Genomic DNA, 19256 nt, shown 5'->3' with positions numbered 1-19256 from the left:
CACTGAAAACAATTTGTAGTTGTCTCTTTCCTCCAAAACCTGCATATCATTTAGTTCTGCCATGAGATAATCTGAGTGTGTGTGTAAAATGAGTTTAGGTGAGTTTATCTACCACTTTATATGTCCTAATACCAGCTCCAGCATTAGCCTGCTAGTCTGTTAAAAGAAAGGAAGTTCGAGGCAATGTTTTTATGTAGAACAATGAATCACAGTGCTTTGTAATCATTAGGCTTTCTTCAAAAAACAGAAAGGTATTTATTGTTTGCAGATGGCAGAGTTGCTTCAGCGTGCCACTGATTCTTTTCTTCTTGACATGATGAAAAACTGTGATGATACATAATTGAAAATAGTCTATTCCACTGGGGAGGGAAAGTCCACTTGTCCATTACTGTGCTGAGCGTGTAATTAAACTGTCACATGGCAATCCTTTCAGAGTGTCTTTGGAGAACTGAATCAAAATTAAATTTTGTAGAACAGATTGCTCGCAAATGGAGAAAATTATGAAATGGAAGTCTAAAAATCTGGTAATTAGGAAGTCTTATTTGAACAGCATCTTGGTAACCAGAGGGAGCTAAGGTGCAGCAGCACAGATGAATATTAATGGAGATTTGATTAAGCATTCCCACGTCTTTAACTGAATATCCCACAGGCAAAGTGCTTACAGAACAAAACAAATTAGCCTGGCAATTTTAATTATCGATGTTCTGTTTTCTTTCATTCCTCGTCTCTTTTTCTGCCTGATGAGATCTCAACAACAGATGTTTTAAAGGACAGAGGTAACATTAGACTTTATGCCCTTTGGCTGACTTTCTGTTGAGATTCTCCATAAGTTCACGTCACCTCTAAAACTGTGGAGTAAACTTTAGTCCACACACACACTGCTGGATATTTCATGTGATGATTTAACGTTTCAGTGCTACATCAAATATTTAATTACAATTTCCAGAAAACATATTGCGAATATGGCTCGAGAGTGCTGCAGTTTTTTCCCTTCTGCTTATACAAGTGATCCCGGTAGAAGCTGATCCCAGTCTAAATTGCTTGCACTCTCATCCATCAGCAAGGCACTTTTTTACTGCCAGCATTTCACAATGATACAAACACAAAGAAACAGGGGACCTCTGATGGTTTTTTAAATGCATATTAGATGCCCAGGGAGGTTTGCAATATATATACTGAATAAGCACATTGAATGCTAAAACTGAGGTGGTGAACAGGAAGCATCTGATGGAGATATGAAGATACTGATGCCTGATGAATTAGGGGCAAACTATGATGCTGACTGCAACTTATACAGATTTTAACTTTTATATTTAGACTGAGGGATTCGCACTATTTTCCTTATATGACGTAATCTAAGATCTTTGAAAACAGCTGGGCTGCAAGTCTGCAAGGGAAAAACATACATTTTTGAAAGGTTTTTGATAGCTGAATAAGCAGACGAGAGTTCATATGGTTCATTTAAAATTCTCACATTTGTGGACGACATGAGTCAATACATATGTCAAGAGTAATGACTCTCTCCACCCACTCAAGCCATATTTTTAGCGGATCCTGGATTGAAACTTTGGCAGCTAATTGTTGAAAACTTGTGGACTAAAGTTCCTGTTGACGTACGTTGATTTCAATAGCTTGTTTGCAACCAGAGTGACGAGCATATAACTACACAACTCCTTCCAAATGAGTCACCAACCATAATTTGAATTCCACTTCAGCCAGAGAAGAGAGAACTCTCCCACCCAAACTCTACTTGTAATAAATGTTTCGTTCCTTAGACCTTCATCAGGTAAGACTCTTCTTCCCAGCGGGAGCTCTCTCTTCTCTGGCCTGTGGACATTTCCTCATTTCCTCCTCTCTTGAAGCTGTGCATAAGCCTTTAAAGTCAAAATTCCACTTCAGCAAAAGTGTAACTAATCATGACTTCAGTAAAGTGAGTCCACCTCCTTTGCCTGATTTACATTTTCATATTTTAGTTTTCAGAGCAGGCAAAACACATGCAGGCCAAGAGCTTTTCTGTTTGTCGCAGTGTCATTCATGCATCTTGTAAACACCACCAACATTTCACCGCTGCATTCCAAATGACACTGATCATCCCAAAGCTAAACCGCAATTACAGCTCCAAACAAGGTGGCTGATTGGTACAAGTGGAGACTTCAACACGCATGGATGACGACATGTTTACTGTTAATTTTTCAAAAAGAAATCATATGTCGAATATCACTTTCCACAGTTTTCTGTAAAAGAGGTATGGCTCTTTTTTCTAAGTGATGTGAAATGTTATAATAAATTGAAATGTGTGTGAACACTCATAACGTACTGTATTGTAATGTATAATGGCGGTACACATCATTAAGGCAGACCTGCTTGTACTTGATTTGGCCCAAAATAAAGACCATAAGAAAGATAACTATGATAACGAATAATAAATGTGTTTTCTCAATAGTTGATCCTCTCAGTCAGAACCCTGATTGAGATTTTTATAATCTATTCCAGTCAGTGCTCAGTCAATACAGTATATCATTTATATCACACCAGAAAAAGAATAAAAGTCTGCCTTATTTACACCTACTACAGGAAAATGGCTTAAAGTGTGGCTGTAGTTTGAAGATTGGACAGTTCAGTCCACTGCAGCGCCCCAAACAATGCCCCACATTGCCTGCATCTATAAATAGGGTTACTTGGCTGCCCTTCCTCACGCTGCTCCTCGGTGGCTGCTGCTGCTGCTCTACCCTGTAGCGTGGCCTGCCACAGCAGTGCACAGCATCCAGCAGGCTCTGAGGCAGCATGCAGCACTGGTGGTCGACACCCCTGACTTACCGGATCACATCAACCTCACGCACTGCTTCAAGTTTGCTCTGACCTCCGATTGCGGACTAACCAACAAGCTAAGACGCTGCGTCAGACATATTTGCTTGTAACAGTTTAGATTCTGAATCTAAAATGTTATCTTCATCAGAGGACTGAGGATGTGATGGGGTTTTTTGTAGCTTGCAATCCTCTAATCTAATCAAAAAACAACTGCATAGGAGTCAGTGTTCCAAGGTGCACATAACAACAAAAAACAAGGCAGATTACTGGGATGTTTGAAGAGCAGCTAAAATGTCCTTGAGAGAATATACAGTGGTAAGAACTGACCAGGTTTATGGATTTTAGCAGCATATTCCAGTCACTGGCTGTGGCAAATTTGAATGAGGACTGGCCCCAAGAGGACTCGACTTTGGGGACATGGCAAAGTGTGACAGAACATTTTGCAGGAGGGTGATTAAGTTTTCACACTTCACACGTGAAGTTTTTCACTTTGACTTTGGCCAGTTAGCAATGCAGACAACATGGCTTGCTGAGTGAGGATCACAGGTAAAAAGGTGTATTTGGGCCTCGAATATCAACATAATCTAGCAATAGGACGCTGGCCATGTGGACCATGGAGAAGCTTTGCAAAGAGCACCTGACCTCTGGAAGACATTTCTCAATGTGGTGGACGACACAGCACTCTTTTTTCCCAATCCCAAGGTATTTGTGAGAATTGGTTTCTATGTGTTATGTCATAAATATTTGATGAACAGCTTAGCAATAATAAGGCCATTCATCATTTCTCGAAAATAAACCATCAAGCAAAAGGGCAAAATTCTTTCCACAACATCCAAACAGTGGAAAACAACCTGCAGGTTTGGGCATTTTGGTTTAAACCAGAAAATAAAGTATAGGACTGAGCCTTGACGCAGACACTTGGTGACAGCAGATGTTCTGCTTTGACACGCTGCACTCTGACAGCACAGTATCAGCCTCAGAACCAGAGGGAGGAGGGTCCATACACAAGCACACTACAGTATTTTGCAATCTATCGATTAAATAAACAGCAGTCAGTGAAGCCAGTGCCACTGGTGCCTCCTGGTTTCAGGTCAGTGGTAATTTTACAGGAAACATAAAAATTCCATACAGCAAATATATATATTTAAGAAAAAACATTATTGATTTGCTCATGATAATCCTGCCTGAAATTTAAAAGCTCTGGAGTCAGATATGTAAACACAGTTGTTTGGCGCTCACTTGTTTGTTTGAACCACTGATTTTACATGCCATTAATTCTGAATTAATAACAATCCTTCGGTTGCTTATTGATTGGTTTTTATTACCCAATTTATTTCATGTCTTGTCTGTATTGCAATGCTCTACTAAATTATTCATCAGTTAACCACGGTGTTGTCTGGCTGCTGTGCAATTCTCTCCACACTGCTGAGGCCATGAAGACGTATAAATGCATTTATTCAGGCTGTGTCATTCTGCTGTAACAATCATTTCTGCCACACTCAGTGGGACAAATCAAAAATGTGGCATCATCCTGACAGTTTTTCACGATCATGTTTGTTTGCTATTTGTTGAGAAACACAGCACAGCATTAAAAGGTTCTGGACAGGCTTCCAGTTCAGATTGATTCAAGAATGAAGTTGAGTACTGATAGAAAGTAGATTCCTTTTCACTACATGTGCACATATCCACCCTCACTCACTGGCCTATTTAAAGGCCACTGTCTTCAAAAATATTCCAATGAAGAAACTGCACTTTACAAGTGTAGCCCCGATAAATGTTGGAAATCAATGTATGAGCTGCTCTCACCTTTAACAACATTGCCCTCTGCTGGTTTTGAACTGCAAATAAGGACACACGATTTGCTTTGAAATATTGTTTTTGTTTCTTCAACTTAAACATTTGCTATCATGACTCAATTATTAATATTACAGTGATGCTGATAAGACTGTATGATGTTAATGCATGATGTGATCACACAAAAACACAGATGGTCAAAGATGGAATATTAAATTTGGTGGCACATTCCTGTAAAATTATCCATCATGATGCATGTAAGTTTAGACCATACATAATACCTCCCCTGTGTCATCAGTGACATTATTGATTTTTGTATCAGAGGCTTAATATACAATACAATACAAATGAACTGTTTTGCAAAATCTCAAGCACCAGATATAAGCAAGAGGGCACTGCTAAAATGCAATAATGTTCTTCTAAAAATGTAATTTGATGCATTCATCCTCTGCCCGCCATGATGAATCACCTCTCTAGCAATGAGTGTGTCCCTGCAAATTATTTTTTGATGCTTTTAGAAAATAGAGTAAGAAAGTCTGGACTTTATTTGTATTTTCACTCTGCTCCCCCCCCCCCCGCAGTTCTCCATGAGATGTTTTCACCTAGGGGCTCGAAACTTCAAACTATTGCAAAATTTATTAGCACTCATGACAACATGACAAATAGCACAATTATCTGGTTCATCATGATGTTTATCATCATCCATCCTACGATTGCAAAGTCATTAAAAAAACTGACCTCTAGAAAAGGAACTTCAAATAGAAAATATTGATTTTTTTCAATATGAAATCATATAGGTCTTCCCAAATGTCCCTATGTAATATAAAGAGAAACAGGGCAGATGCACCAATCACATTCAAACTTGCTTTATCATAACAAAGTCAACATTCTCAGCTAACGATAAACCTGAGACACTCCAGTGTATTTGTTTTTTATCTAAACATTTAATGCAAAAATCTAATTTTATTTAAAAAACTAACTTATTTAAAATCTCTGCTGACAGATAAGTTAGTTGTTCCTCTTTATATGGGTTTTGACCTCACTCCTGACAATTAGCAGTGCGCAGTGAATTGAGATTCATATAAAATCATGAATTGCTTCATTAATATTTCCCGAAATACCGCTAAACGCCACAGAATTGCAATATAAAAATAGTTTATTAGGTCGAACTAGAAAATCAAGGCACACGTTTCTACATAACAAAGAAATACTTGGACCATAACATAAACTTCTACGATGTCAACAGAACAGACTTCTAGCTGGACAGGCACTACGTCAGCTGTATCTGTATCTGCATGCTTCTCTTCGCTATCTGATACAAGAATCACTGAACCCGACAAATCTGGTCACATATTTGTATTTACTGTCATCACCATCTGTCGCGTTATTTTTCATAAACATCAAATCTATTATTTTATCTTTAGCAAAAAAATATATAAACTGTTCCTTTTGTGAATGTATCTTCACACAACATTAAGTGTGATCTTAAACCTTAAAGCATTTCAATGATTCAGTGGGTAGAATTCAAAACTATCCTGGGACCAATTTTAAGGGAAATATCATTTAAAATAAGAAATGAAAGTGTGGAACAACATCTTATTGGTGAGGTGATTTAGTCCATGCAAGAAAATGAAAAAAACGGATTAATTTGAAACTGAAAGACATTCACGTAAAGCGCAAAGCACATCGACACCTTTCATTCCACTTGAAGAGTGTTTGTGTAGATTTCACAAATATTTGTACGGCACAAAATATTCATTGATTAAATACTTTGTCCATCAATGTATTTCCAGTATTCTCTGTAATTAAAAGTCATCCTGGAGACAGAACTTTAGAAACTTGAATTTATATTTGTGTTAAATTTAAGCATACTGTGTCTGCACTAGACATCTATTATTCTTCTTATACAACCAGTGGCAATGTGACATGCGCAGTTTTCTGATGTTTGGCTCAAGCTAATTCTTTCCACCGACGGTATTTTTTTTGGCTCCTAAAGCATCAACCCTGCCCACCTTTTGTACAATTTAAAAGGTGCGTTCACTGGCTCCAGTGAGTCATCGTCAGGTATCAGCTGTGCGGACTGCCTGCGGATGGTCCCACACGGTCGTTCTGTCCCTCCTCCTCCGCAGAGTCCTCAGAGCTGTTTACCACTGCAGCACTGAGAGTATGGAGCTCCTCCAAAACAGACCGGAGTCTCTCTGACAGGATACAGACAGGCCATTGGTCAGATCAGTCATGTCTGTGTGAATGTTTTGTAAATGACCCATGAGGGGTTAGAACTCTACGTACCGTCTACAGGTAGTGGGACTTTTGCTCCAACAGAGCGACTCCTCTCTGAAGGTTTTTCTCGATGTTCCCTGGAAGCAGCAGAGGTGTTGTGATGAGGAGCTGTTGTGTGAGATCTTGTGTACTCACTCGTCAGCCCTCTCTCAGCAACAGCGGCCTGGAACAGATTCAGGTCATAGGAGGCCATCAACAGAAATGAAGACAGAAACAAAACTGTCTTTTGCTTTAAGAAGTCTTACCAGCAGTAGGTCTTCGTCTTTCTCCGTCTCCTTCAGTTGTTTATTCTGGACGCTCCTCTTTGTGTGTTTGCTCCCCAGATGTTGAGTGTCTCTCATTTCATCCTGTTTCCTTGCTGCCTCTCTCTCAAACTGCCGCAAAGTCATAACTGTAAGAGACAATACAGACAGATAAAAAGCCACAGGGAAATGCTGCTATAGAATGTGTAAACAATTCCAATCATATTAGATCACAGTCTGCATTATGACTTCAGCCCACTATGTTAGGCTGCTGTGGGCTGAGGTAGCATGGTGCTAATCCTGCTACCTGCTTTGGTGTGATCTCTCCTGGCAGTATTGACTTGAACCTCCATCTCTTTCAGCTTCTCAGCACAGAGGTCCTTGATCTCAGACACTCTCTCCTGCAGGGCTGAAGGGGGACAAAAAATGCACCATTCCTCAATACAGTATCTCATACAATGAGAAACACAGTCTAATGCTGTATTCGTATGTACCTCAGGGGATAAACTGGATTTCATTGCAACCATGTTAGTGCACAAATGACTGCAACACAGGTCAGAAAAACTTCGATTTAGTTTTTAAACTATAGCTAGTGACAAACATGTGTTTAGTAAAGGCAGAGGAATATACAATGAAACAATTTAAGACCTGGTATTTAAAGGAAATTAAATCAGTGTGGATTTGATGTCTACATCATTAAAGCCGCTATAATAATTACCAATGGATATCATGACGACATGTATATGAAAAGAGTCGCTCATAGTGACAAACCCAAAGAGAAAATGATCACCAGACTCCACAGTTCCCTCAGCTTTATAGTGACTCTCAGGTCAATATTTGTTTTGGGGTTTTTTTCAGCCTGTAACTTTACTGTTTTTGTTCACTCTCACTCTCTAAAACACAGACTGTACACTACATGTCCAGCGCCAAATGGCAGAAAAACATTGGTAGCGACTAGCTAGTGGAAATAGTGGAGCACTTAGCAGTTAAAGAGACATATTTCCTTCAGGAGTAGATGGAACACAAAACAGAGCTAAAAAGAGACTGAATATTGGACTTACATTCATCAGATGGACACAAACATGACTACAAAGGAATGATAATGTTGCTCTGTAACTGATGAATGTGCAATATGTGTAACTGTTTGCCAACAAGTTTTCCATATCAACTTAAAAGGTGACAATATATCAATGTTCTGTTTACAAGTTGTTTCTGACCCCAAATGGCCAAAAAAAACAGTTATGTGGTTGGTTCACAGTCTATCTTAAAACAATAATCACATGCATATGTACATTGACATAATTTTTATTGGTTGCTGTAATCGTTCCTCTTGTTCATACTGACCCTTAAAAGATCAGTCCCTAATGCACGTTCAGTGTGAGTGATGGGGGCCAAAATCCACAGTCCTCGTCCTGTGCAAAAATGACCTCCAAAGTTTATCTGAAGCTAATATGAGGCTTCACCCTCCAAATTAGTCAAATCAAGTGGATATCTTGCAGTTACCGTCTTTAAGTACCTCTTTTTGTTACAATCCCTCCACTGCCCTCAACAGGGAAACACTGTCCAGTAAAACACAAAGACAGAATTTTATACTAAAAAGACTGTAATTTAAACTTTAGAATGCATTTTTACACAAAACAAGGACTGTGGATTTTGTCCACCATCACTTACACTGAAAGTGCATAAGGGAGGGCTCTTTTAAGGGCTAGTATAAACAGGAGGAATGATTACAGCAAGAAAACCCTGTTTCAATGTGCATATAGGCACCTGACTATTGTTTTGAGAAAAATGTGACCCTATCCTTTAATGCCAGGTGGTCAGGTTGAATCACTGAACCAACTGGGAAAAACGTATTAGGGAAACTCAGTAACTCTCCCTGAACAACTACAGTCAAGGTGCTCTTGAGCGTGTCACTTAATCCCCAACCGCTCCAGTAAAACGACCGAGCAGACAGGAGTGGCCAGGTGTGAAGTTGCGGAGACAGTGACGAAGGGCATTTCTGAAAAAGAGCAGGAGTAAACAGTCTGCTTTCCCTGGATAAGTCAAGGCTGAAAAACAGTCATGAGGCTTAAGGTAGCTGATGCCTCACCACGTTTGCTGTGCTCCTGCTGGCTGAGCAGCTGAGAGCAGAGTTTCTCCATGTTGACCTTGGTCTCCTCCAGCTGGGCCTGGATCTGCTGCAGGCTCTGCTCGGCCTCCTCTCTGCCAGCCACAGCCTGCCGGACCTCCATCCAGCTCTGCTCCAGCTCCTGCTGCTGCTGACTCAGTTTGCTCTCATCTGAGGAGGATGTACAAAAAGTAAACCAAGACACATACATTACCAAAACACAGATAACCAACAGATAAAAAGATAATGTATTGTAATAAGGCGTTGTGAGTTGTAAGGGTGCTCACGCTGTTCTTTCAGGTCAGCCAGAGCCTTCTCGATGAGCTCCGGGGTTCTTTTGAGCTCCTGTGTGAGCTTGTCTCTCTCTTCACACACCAAACTAAGCTCTGTCTGGAGGTTTGTGATGCTGCAGGGCAACACACACAAGATGGCAGAAAAAATAAAGGAGCAGAAAGTCAAGCACAGAGGTAAAGAAGCAAATGTAGTGTATAACAAAGAAGGCTGTTGATCAGAATAAGTAAGCACTTCTAAGACCAAGATCACTTTGGGCTCCAGAATAAGCGCAATGTGCATTTTGCCATCATGGAGTAAATGATTGTGATCAATTAATTGAAAACAATAATAGGCATAATGTGACCCCTGATTACAAAACGTCTTCCAAAGCACACATGTTCACAAATATTTGAATTTGAAAATATATGTATTTATTCATGGGAACATTTTTGCAGATGTAAAAATGGGCAACAGATATTAAACCAATGCAGTTATTTATAAATTCTCTGCATTTAGTCTAATGTAAGTACTTAGATTAGAGAGCTAATTTCTAAAGGCTTTCTTGCACTGGGATTTGGTAAAGATCATTTAGGTGCATTCATAATGTAAAAATGACCTGTCAGCAGCCTGCTCTTCTTGTTTACTGGCCTGCTGAACTTTCTGCAGAGCAACCCTCCTCATGATCAAACCTGAAAAACAAAAACATTGTGATGCACTTTCTTTACCAGACATATGCAGTTCAATGAAGCACTGCAATCAGCACCATTAACCTCCATTATAATCACACCTTGGATGGTCTCCACTCGTCCTTTAGCGAAAGTTAGCCTCTGGGTGAAAATGTTGAGCCTTGTCTGGGCTGCATCCACTTCTGCCACCTTACTTTCAAATGCCAGACTGAACCTGTAATGACATTTTCAACATTGACAAGAGTGTTTTTCCTTCCATTTTTCTAATTTATTAACTAATCCTCTCATTTTTGAATTCAGATATTTGTGTTTTACCTATGCACTGCTGTATCAAGGGTTTTAAGTTCAGCCTCTGCTTTTCGACTCTGTGACTTCAGCTGCGAGTTTTCCTTGTGAGCCTGGACCAAGTCCTGTTTCAATGTCTGGGAAGAAAAACACACATCCATATGCAGGTAGTGGATATCTTACACAAATCTACTGTGATGCTCAGTTTTGAGAATGTCTTTGTGCCCAGCTGCTGTTCTTAAAACCTCAACTGCTACTGGAATCTAGCAAAGTGTTCATATAGTCAGCATTCTGTGCTGTGGTACAAAGTGTTGAATTTGTACCCCAAATTTGTTGTGCATCATCAAATTTTCGAACAGCCCCGTAAATCACATCACTTGCTCTGGTACTAACCTCCTTTTCCACTCTCTCCAGGTCCAGCTGAGCCATCCTGTCATCTAGACTGTGTTGGAGCACACTAGCCCGGTGCTGCTCCTGCTGGAGCTGCTGCTCCATGGATCCTACCTACAGCACAGACCAATATAGTATCACACTTTAAACAGTTTCAACACATTGAGCATGATTGTACTGTGAAATACTAATGGACAGTTTTCATACTTTTGAAAGAAGTTTATCCTTCTCTCCTCTTAGTTCAATGTCCTTTGAGCGAAGCTGGACACATAACTTGAAGACTTTCTCTCTCCAGAGCTGAAGCACTTGAAGGCCTTCACATCCATTCTTCACTAGTGGATCTTTTGACGTCTATTGAAACACACGCATGTATGGTAAATGCACACACCACTTCAGCAAATGCTTTATACGAGTGAGGGTAATTATTGCTTACAAATTAGCCCTGATGTTTTCCAAAGTTTACTAAAGCTTTTTAAAACGTTGAGTGCTTTTTCCTTTCTTCCCACAACTATATTAACAAACCATCAGAGAAGAGTTTCAAAACAGTCTCTGCTCTCAAATGCATCAACAATACAACAACCGTGTAAACAAAAATTAAGAAAAGTTAGCAGTTAAAAGTTGTTTACTGTGATCATTACTGAGCTCAAGCAACTTTCTGCAAGTTGACATTTATTCAAAACTAACCAAAGTGCACTTCAGGAGTAAGAAAAACACATTCAAAAGGGAAGAAAATGTTTGTCACATGCAGAGTCATATACACATTTGGATAGAGCACCTCAGGTGAGGCGTTCAGCCAACTGAATTGCTCCTGCAGGGGTTTACCATCCTGTCTGGATCTGTTCCATCATCAATCTTAAACCCTGTAGTCTGCTTTGGAAAATGGCCATGAAGTGCATCCACACCTCGGACTATTTTTTTCAGACTTTTGACATAAGACTACGCTTGAAAATTTTACAGCCTAAAGCCAACACCACACGATTATAGGTAGCTGCTTGGTATACATAGGTAGGCAGCGGCCCAGCCTGCAAGCAACAGTGCTACTGCTCATCATGTGTTGTCAAAATAGGCTTGTATCATGCATTGCTATGTGAGAACAAACACTCACCTTCTTCACCATTTTCTCTTCTTGGAGGGCGAGTATCTCATTCACAGAGTTAAACCGGATTGTCAAAAGCTCTGCAGTCATCTGAAGAGCTGCTTTCTCTTTTTTCAGCCTCTACAAAATGGATATTAGAATAAAAAATATACATAATGGGATGAATTATTATTATATGCATGTTAATTCATAAATGTAACACTCATTTGTTCCACAATTCTTTTTTTAACCTGCTGAAAGGAACAGGATTTGAAGTTTTTTTCCCCATGCAATTACTTTACAGTAGGCTGATTGCAATCAATACTGTTTATGCTGTCTTCACCTCAACAGTGTCATTTAATCGTTCCTCCACTCCTTTCTCTGGGGCAAGCTGGCCGATGTAATTTCTGAGGCTGTGCAGTGTTGCCGATTGTGTCTCAAAAGTTTGTCCCATTTGGCTGAAAAATAAACACCCCCCCCCCCCAAACAAATCAGTGAATCTGACTACAAAAGTGCTATAAATGTTTAGCTCCCTTCAGTTTTAGATTGAATGTGGCACCTTAAATGTTCTTTCAGCCCATCTCTCTCTGTAGATGCCTCCATCAGAGTCCTTTTTAGCTGCAGCACTTCTGAGGTCATTGACTGAAGCCTGTCCTGAAGTTCACTGTTTGCTTTTATTGCTGCACCCAGCTCTGCACAGTGGGAAGCATTCAATTGCTGCAGCTGAAAGTGAAAAAAATGGAACCTTTAAGACACATACAAATAATGATGCAATATCTTATTGATCCCCAAGGAGAAGTTCTCCTTTCACTTGCCTCCCTCCTGAAGAAGGTCAGATTGAAGGGTCAGTTACAGAAAGGCACTGTGCTACATGCTCAGAGATACTTCAACAGAGCAGATGCCTGCTGACATGCATAAGGTTTATGATGGTTTAGATTTCCTTGCAGACATTGTGCCACACACCTCCACCTCCTGCTTCTTCTGCATTTCCTGCAGTTGTCCTGACAGTCTAAGAGTCTGCTGTTTGGCCTCCTCCTCAGCCTGTAACCTGCCCATTTCAGCCTTCAGGGCGAGCTCCCGGGCTTCCTCTTTGCTCCTCTCCAGATCTCTCCTCAGCTTTGTAATTTCCTCACCAGTCTCTCCCTTTAGTTTTTCATGCTGCAAAAAACAAAAATGTTGAACATAGAACAATATTCATATATGAAACTAATCACAGTGAAACTGGCTAAATTAAAACATGCCAGGTGGTTATAAGCTATTATTAAGACTGTACTAAAAAACACCAGACCACAGACTGCCAACATAAGTTACAAGATAACAGTAACTCTCAGGTGATCTTTGTCAACATCAGTGTTGAAATGAAATGTTTTGTCAGTAAATAGCATTACCTGTGAGCTTATTTTCTCCTTCTGTGCACTGCTGTGAATGAGCCCCTCTCTGATTTGGCTGAGTTCAGTCTTAGCTTTACAAAGCTCTTCACGTATTGCTTCCAACTCATGGCTCTGTCTGTTGTACAAAGATTAATAATAAAACTTATTTACTGAAATGTTTAGCTACGTAGAGAATGTCAGACCAAATCGTAAAATGACTTGATTGCATGACAACATAAGCATATCGCCTACCTGTTCAGGGTGCTGTCTCGGTCTCTCATCTCTTCCCTGTGTCTCCCCGCAGTGTCCTTCAGGGCCTCCACCTGCCCCTTCAACCTCTCAGCTTCAGCCTTGTGCTTCTCTGCCTCTAGATGCCACTCTGACTCCCATCTGGACCACTGCTCACTTCTCTCTGCACATCTGTGTTTGAGGAACAGGAGCTACTCATGTACCCAATATGCCACCCAACAGGAAGACAATCATGGTATTTCTGACAACATAAATACATTGTGGGCTACCTTGCCCTAAGGTCTGATGGGTGATCCACAGGGATCCTTCCTCTTATGCTGCCTCCTTGTAACATCATGATCCTCTGATTTTCCTTCCTCAGCTCCAAGATTTCCTGTTGGGCCTGAGTGATGGCGAGCCATGGATTGGTAGGACTTGGGTCCCCTGATGATACTGATGTTACACCAGGGTTTATCCAGGAGATGGGTGGCAGCGTCCCTGGGGTTTGAACGCCTCTGTGTGCTTCAGCAGACTGGACACCGGATGCGAAATGCGATGGGGGTACCAGATCTTTCTGGATATTCCCTATGTAACATAAAATAATATTTATGTGTGCACACGCATTAGCTAGTGTAGCCCAATATAATGTTTCTGATGTTTCCTCAGTAGTGCCTGAGCTTTAAAGAAAGTTACCAAGATAAACAACTTCCCTTCCCTAAATACAACCTCTTCTTGGTAATTATTATTTAACGCTGAAGCTAACAAATGCAGACTAACGTTAGCCAAATTGGTGTTTTAAGTTAGTTAGCTAGGTTACATTGTAGGCTAACGTTAGCTAGCTAAAATGATCGTGAACTTAACATTTGCTTGAAGTTACGAGCAAATGTCAACAGAAAATGTGGCAAGAACAAACAACTTACTTGAAACCGCCGGTGAAGTAAAATCAGTAGGTACTATGAGCCTTTCTTTTCCCAAGTTATGTCTCTCCATGTTCACATATGACTGGAAATCATAAACTAAACAGGAACACAGTCCGAGGTTGTTAGGGTGCTCTTTCAACGTTTATTCTCCCGCGAGTCACGTCATTCGTCGTTGCCTTAGTGACGGGTTACAACCACGGTAACCTCCGGAGATCCCCGCTTGGGCTACATTTGCTAGCCAACCGTTAATGCTCAAATTACATGTCGGTTAAATTACAATTGCCAGCAGCATTCCGGCAAATATGTATGTTTATCATCTTTATGTAAATGAAATGATATACCGTACATAACTGCACAAATTACACTCGCGCAGTGCATCACGGGAAAGTTGAAAGAATCTGAAAGAGGTAGAGGCGTAATTCTTTCCTGATTTATGTCTTGCAGGATGTTCTTACTCTCAGGCTGCCTTCAAATCGCATCGCAAGAACCCAGTGCTGGACCTAATAACATATATATATGAATGTTGGTGTACCAGGGGTGGGTCAAGTCCAGTACACAACCTGGGTGTCAGCTCTCCTGATAGACGAAATTCAGGACATATTGAGTACACACCACACAATTTTGTTGCACAGGGGTGGAGCGTGTGAGTTTGATTGACACACTGTTCTATGCTAACAGGGACAGCAGGGAATCCCTTTCACAAAGGAGGCTATATTTCTGGGCAGGGGAAATTACAAAACATTTTTGTTGTTAGATATTGACAGTGAACAATAGACACAGGAGAGAGCAAAATATACCATATGAAAATAATTTCTTCTATCTGCCTACCTGTCCCTAAGTGTAGGAAACGCCAGGTCCGATAGATAAGAGCACTCACATGATATATATGTATATGTGAAATCATTTATGAGGAATTTCCATGAGGCATTTTTATTCATATATTATTGAGATATTGAGAGATATTATGATGATGATTAGTGGAAAAGCATAAGTGCCTCAGTGTGAATGCACCTAATGAAGTGATAACCTGAAACTAAACCATTCCTTCTTTGCCTGGGCCTCCGTCACCTCAAGAACACCCAGAGGTGTCTGACAACCAGACAATTTCTGCATGATATCTCCAGTCCTGCAGAAAAGGGAGAAACAAGCATGCTTTCGGGGCAGCAAATAAGTGTAGGTTTGGATTGTAATTGGTGGAAATTTAGTTATGTAACTGAATTTTTGGGTCGAGGTGCATCTATAAATTATATTACCTCCAACTGTAAAATTATCAGTATATGAATAATTTACACTACGCATTTGCATATTTTGACAGATCGTGTCATATGCGCTCACTTTCTTCCATCTGCAGTGATGCACATTTTGCACACACTGCCTTTGTGCTGTAAATCTATAAACTGCAAACATGCACTCACCTTCAAAGGAAGGACTGCATCTATTGCTTGTTATACAATTGGCAGTATATTCACTATTCATTAGGCACTATATATCCTGTTGTTTTCCTCTGATATCTTCAGCAGCCATTTCTGTTTGCTCTTACCTACACTATATCTTTTTCTCCATAGCCATGACCCACTTTCCCCCTGGGGTTCATTAAAGTTTCATATAATCTAATCTAATCTATTTATGGTGTATTCAAGAAACAAAGAGATGTTTTAGTTTGATTAATTAATTTACATAAATGGTTGCATATATCAATACAACCTGAAAATACATTAACACAAAATACATAAATGATGGAGGGGATGGCTATAAATACCTCAACAAATGGCAAAAAATATATACAAATACAGGTACATTGCCGAGAAAGACAAGGGATGCCAGTACAGCATGAAAGACCATTGAGCTTGTAAAATATCCATAATGTGGTGAAGTGGTTGTTTGAGGACAACAGTGGGAGTGCTGTGTATTATTTTGGCATGTTGGTATTGTGTCCTCTCAGCACTCGACAGGCACTGCAGTAGGTCCTGAGGAACCAAGCAGAGGAAATGAGGGATCGGAAGGGGCTACCGGAAATCCAGAAAACATAGACAATACTGACCCCTATTAGAAAGAGGGCAGAATTAAGATGCAGCTCTGTTTCTTTGAAGGATACGTAAGAGCTAATCAAGGTTGACCTTCCCTGCAAGTGCTTGAAACTTAGATATAACAGCTAAAAAGAGCATCTTGAAAAAGGCAGATGTCCGATTTAGACAGGTTTGTGAATTGTCAACAAAAATGTTTTATGTAGCAAATTGATCTGGTTGCAGCAACAGTAGCAGTGTTTATCAGAGACATGCCTCTTCTCAGCTACATTTTCAGCTCCTCCTGAGGGATCCAGAGGAGTTCCCAGGTCACATGGGGAATGTAATCCCCTCATTGTGTTCTATATCTGCCCTAGGGTCTCCTCCCAGTTGCATGTGCCTGGGAGGCATCCTTATCAGATCACTAAACCCTTTTCCTTTCAATTTGAGGGAGAAGCAGTTCCTCTCCCAGCACCTTTCAAATGTCTCCTCACCCAGATCCCAAGGGTGAGCCCAGACACGTTGCATGGGCATGTGGTACCACCACCCATAAGGACTAGCCTAAAGGTCCAGTGCAATACTACAGTACTAAGTGCAATACTAGTCAAGTTGGCAGGCGAAGGTGGGAGCCCTGACAGATGATCTCTGACTACACACATTGGCTTTTTGGTACATGGACTGGGGCAAATACATATGGAAAAATTAAATATATGGGGTCTGACAGATTGACATGAATTTATGTTTTGATGGCCATGGCACCATGGCAACAGTCCTTTTGAGTACAACAGCTGGAAATGCTCAACCTACATCAGTTCAATCCTAGATGTGAACCTTTTTATTAACAGAGTGAAATATTTCTCTTATTCTCACTTAAGGACAATGGATATCCTGGCACACCCGTGGTCACGGAAGCTGCTTTATCTTTGTCCCTAATCAAGCTGATTCAGCCCACACTTTTCATGTGAAGAAACTGTCCATGACTGCAAATATCTGGACAGGAAATTGCGCCTTTAATTAAAGTGTCTTCTTTTCAAAATGTGCTTGTTGAACTCGCCACAAGGATACGACCAGTACACGCACAGAACATATCCTCATGAAAAACATAGTATTGGTAGTGGATCCATATGGTGACCTGGAATGCATTATAAAACTAACCTGACTACAGGAAGGTAATAATCCCCATGCATTTACATATATATAGGTTTTAGAAACCCACTATATGTATAAAACAGAGACTGGTCCTTGCGTGAATAGTTGTGAGCCAAAGCTGTCCTTGCTTTGGTAACCTTTCAGCAGCTTGAAACAGACATCACTAAGCAGCATCTCTCCCAAGTACTGTAAAGACTATCCATCGGTTATACATGCACAAATCACAGCTATGGCCACTGGGCATTGTAAAAAAAAAGATATGTGGGAAAAATATTTGCCCTGTCAGCAACTGTCGGGGCTTCACACTGTACATGTTAGTGGATTTCTTGTGTATGGTTGGTGTAGATTTCAGTGTGACATTCCTATTCTTATTTTAAATTCGACTTAAAGACGCAACAGAAGAATGGGCTCAATTTCCCTAAATTAAAAAATAATACTTAAAATAAACACATGTAAGCAGCCGGAAAACTACAGGAAGGAGCACAAGAAGCATCAACACAATCATTCCACTGATTTTCAGTTTCTGGGATAAGTGTTTCATAAAGAGAGAAACAACTTTCACTTTCCTGCCCTGGACTAATTTCCTGCCACCTGTGGTCATTCAGCCTCATAGCAGTTGACTATTGTGATTGCACTTCCCATCCAATGTGGGCTCTTCAGCACTGCTCTTTTTTACAGAGCCTACAATTCCCATATGAGAGATCAGATGTGTGATGAGTGATGAGACTTTACAAAGAGATTAGTTGATTAGGAATCTAATTTACAAAAACAGTGAGGAAAAACATATTGGATGAAGTCTTTTTCTGGCATTATCTTATCCTACCTCATTTTGTCATGGTTACAATAACTTAAAAGGCTTATACCAATTAAATGTAATGTATTCGTAACGCCCCCCCCCCCCCCCCCCCCCCCCCCACACACACACACACACACCTCTTGAATAGCTTCAGTTGTTTATCTGGTCAAAGGTAGATGGGTTTTGCCTTCACCTTAGGTTAAGGTGGTTACTTAATGGTTTCTAAATTGGGATTTTGTCGGTTGTTGGAGGGTGAATTTAATGCACTGGCGTATCCCGGTGGTTGCCTAGTAACGCGCTGGCAGTGGGCGCCGTAGAGATATCTCTATGGTGGGCGCTCCATTAAAACCGTTGGCGCTCCTGACCTTGGCGTCGTGAATGCGCAAAGCACACAGACTGTGCAAAGCAGGAGATAAGAGTAAAGATCTGTGTGTTTGATACTGAGAGCAGCCCATTGTCTTACAGCGAAGCTGACGGGCACGCTATGGAGGAAATCTAGAGATGGAGCGCGTATCAGCTTCTGTAAAAGCAGGTGAGTTAACCTAATGATTCTGTTTTGTTTTAGTGGGACGAATCTTTGATCAGCTTGATCACTTATATCCGGGCTAGTTGTTTCATTTAAAGCGATTGCTCAACGATGGACCACGGCGGAGCATTTGTTGGGCTCGCCAGTGTTCGTCGTCTTCTCTATTTTATCCAACATTACACCGTCCTAGACCCAGAATTAAACAAGCGTCTCGGTCGCACCGTGAGGCAGCGCACACACTACAGCAGTTTGTCGATGCTATGTGGGCTGTGGCTTGGTTTTCTCTCTGGGTCTGGATCCATGCATTCATTTCTAAAGCACTGA

The 19256-nt window shown here is 40.7% G+C and overlaps 1 protein-coding gene across 1 annotated transcript; it reads right to left on the bottom strand.

The window, feature by feature from the left end:
* Positions 1 to 5740: 5740 nt before the first annotated feature.
* cchcr1 (coiled-coil alpha-helical rod protein 1) lies at positions 5741 to 14570 on the bottom strand. Its single transcript, XM_070917795.1, has 19 exons — positions 14459 to 14570; positions 13829 to 14123; positions 13563 to 13730; positions 13329 to 13446; positions 12904 to 13098; positions 12500 to 12663; positions 12284 to 12398; positions 11971 to 12081; positions 11073 to 11216; positions 10869 to 10979; positions 10506 to 10612; positions 10292 to 10404; positions 10121 to 10193; positions 9519 to 9637; positions 9214 to 9402; positions 7432 to 7533; positions 7128 to 7273; positions 6892 to 7045; positions 5741 to 6800 (listed from the first exon to the last, which is right to left on the bottom strand). The coding sequence occupies exons 1-19, from the start codon at positions 14526 to 14528 to the stop codon at positions 6670 to 6672; spliced, it is 2625 nt and encodes an 874-aa protein (XP_070773896.1). The 5' UTR covers positions 14529 to 14570; the 3' UTR covers positions 5741 to 6669.
* Positions 14571 to 19256: the final 4686 nt, after the last annotated feature.

The sequence above is a fragment of the Enoplosus armatus genome, chromosome 13 (genome assembly GCF_043641665.1).
Source record: "Enoplosus armatus isolate fEnoArm2 chromosome 13, fEnoArm2.hap1, whole genome shotgun sequence".
Taxonomy (NCBI): Eukaryota; Metazoa; Chordata; class Actinopteri; order Centrarchiformes; family Enoplosidae; genus Enoplosus; species Enoplosus armatus.
This window is presented reverse-complemented; position numbering and strand designations above follow the sequence as displayed.

Coding starts and splice junctions, on each gene's coding strand:
- cchcr1 (XM_070917795.1), bottom strand. CDS start 14,528: ATGGAGAGACATAACTTGGGAAAAGAAAGGCTCATAGTACCTACTGAT. Junction 10,405..10,505: donor CTTGATACAGCAGTGCATAG/GTAAAACACAAA, acceptor ATGTCATTACAG/GTTCAGTCTGGCATTTGAAA. Junction 7,274..7,431: donor GAGAGATCACACCAAAGCAG/GTAGCAGGATTA, acceptor TGTCTCTTACAG/TTATGACTTTGCGGCAGTTT.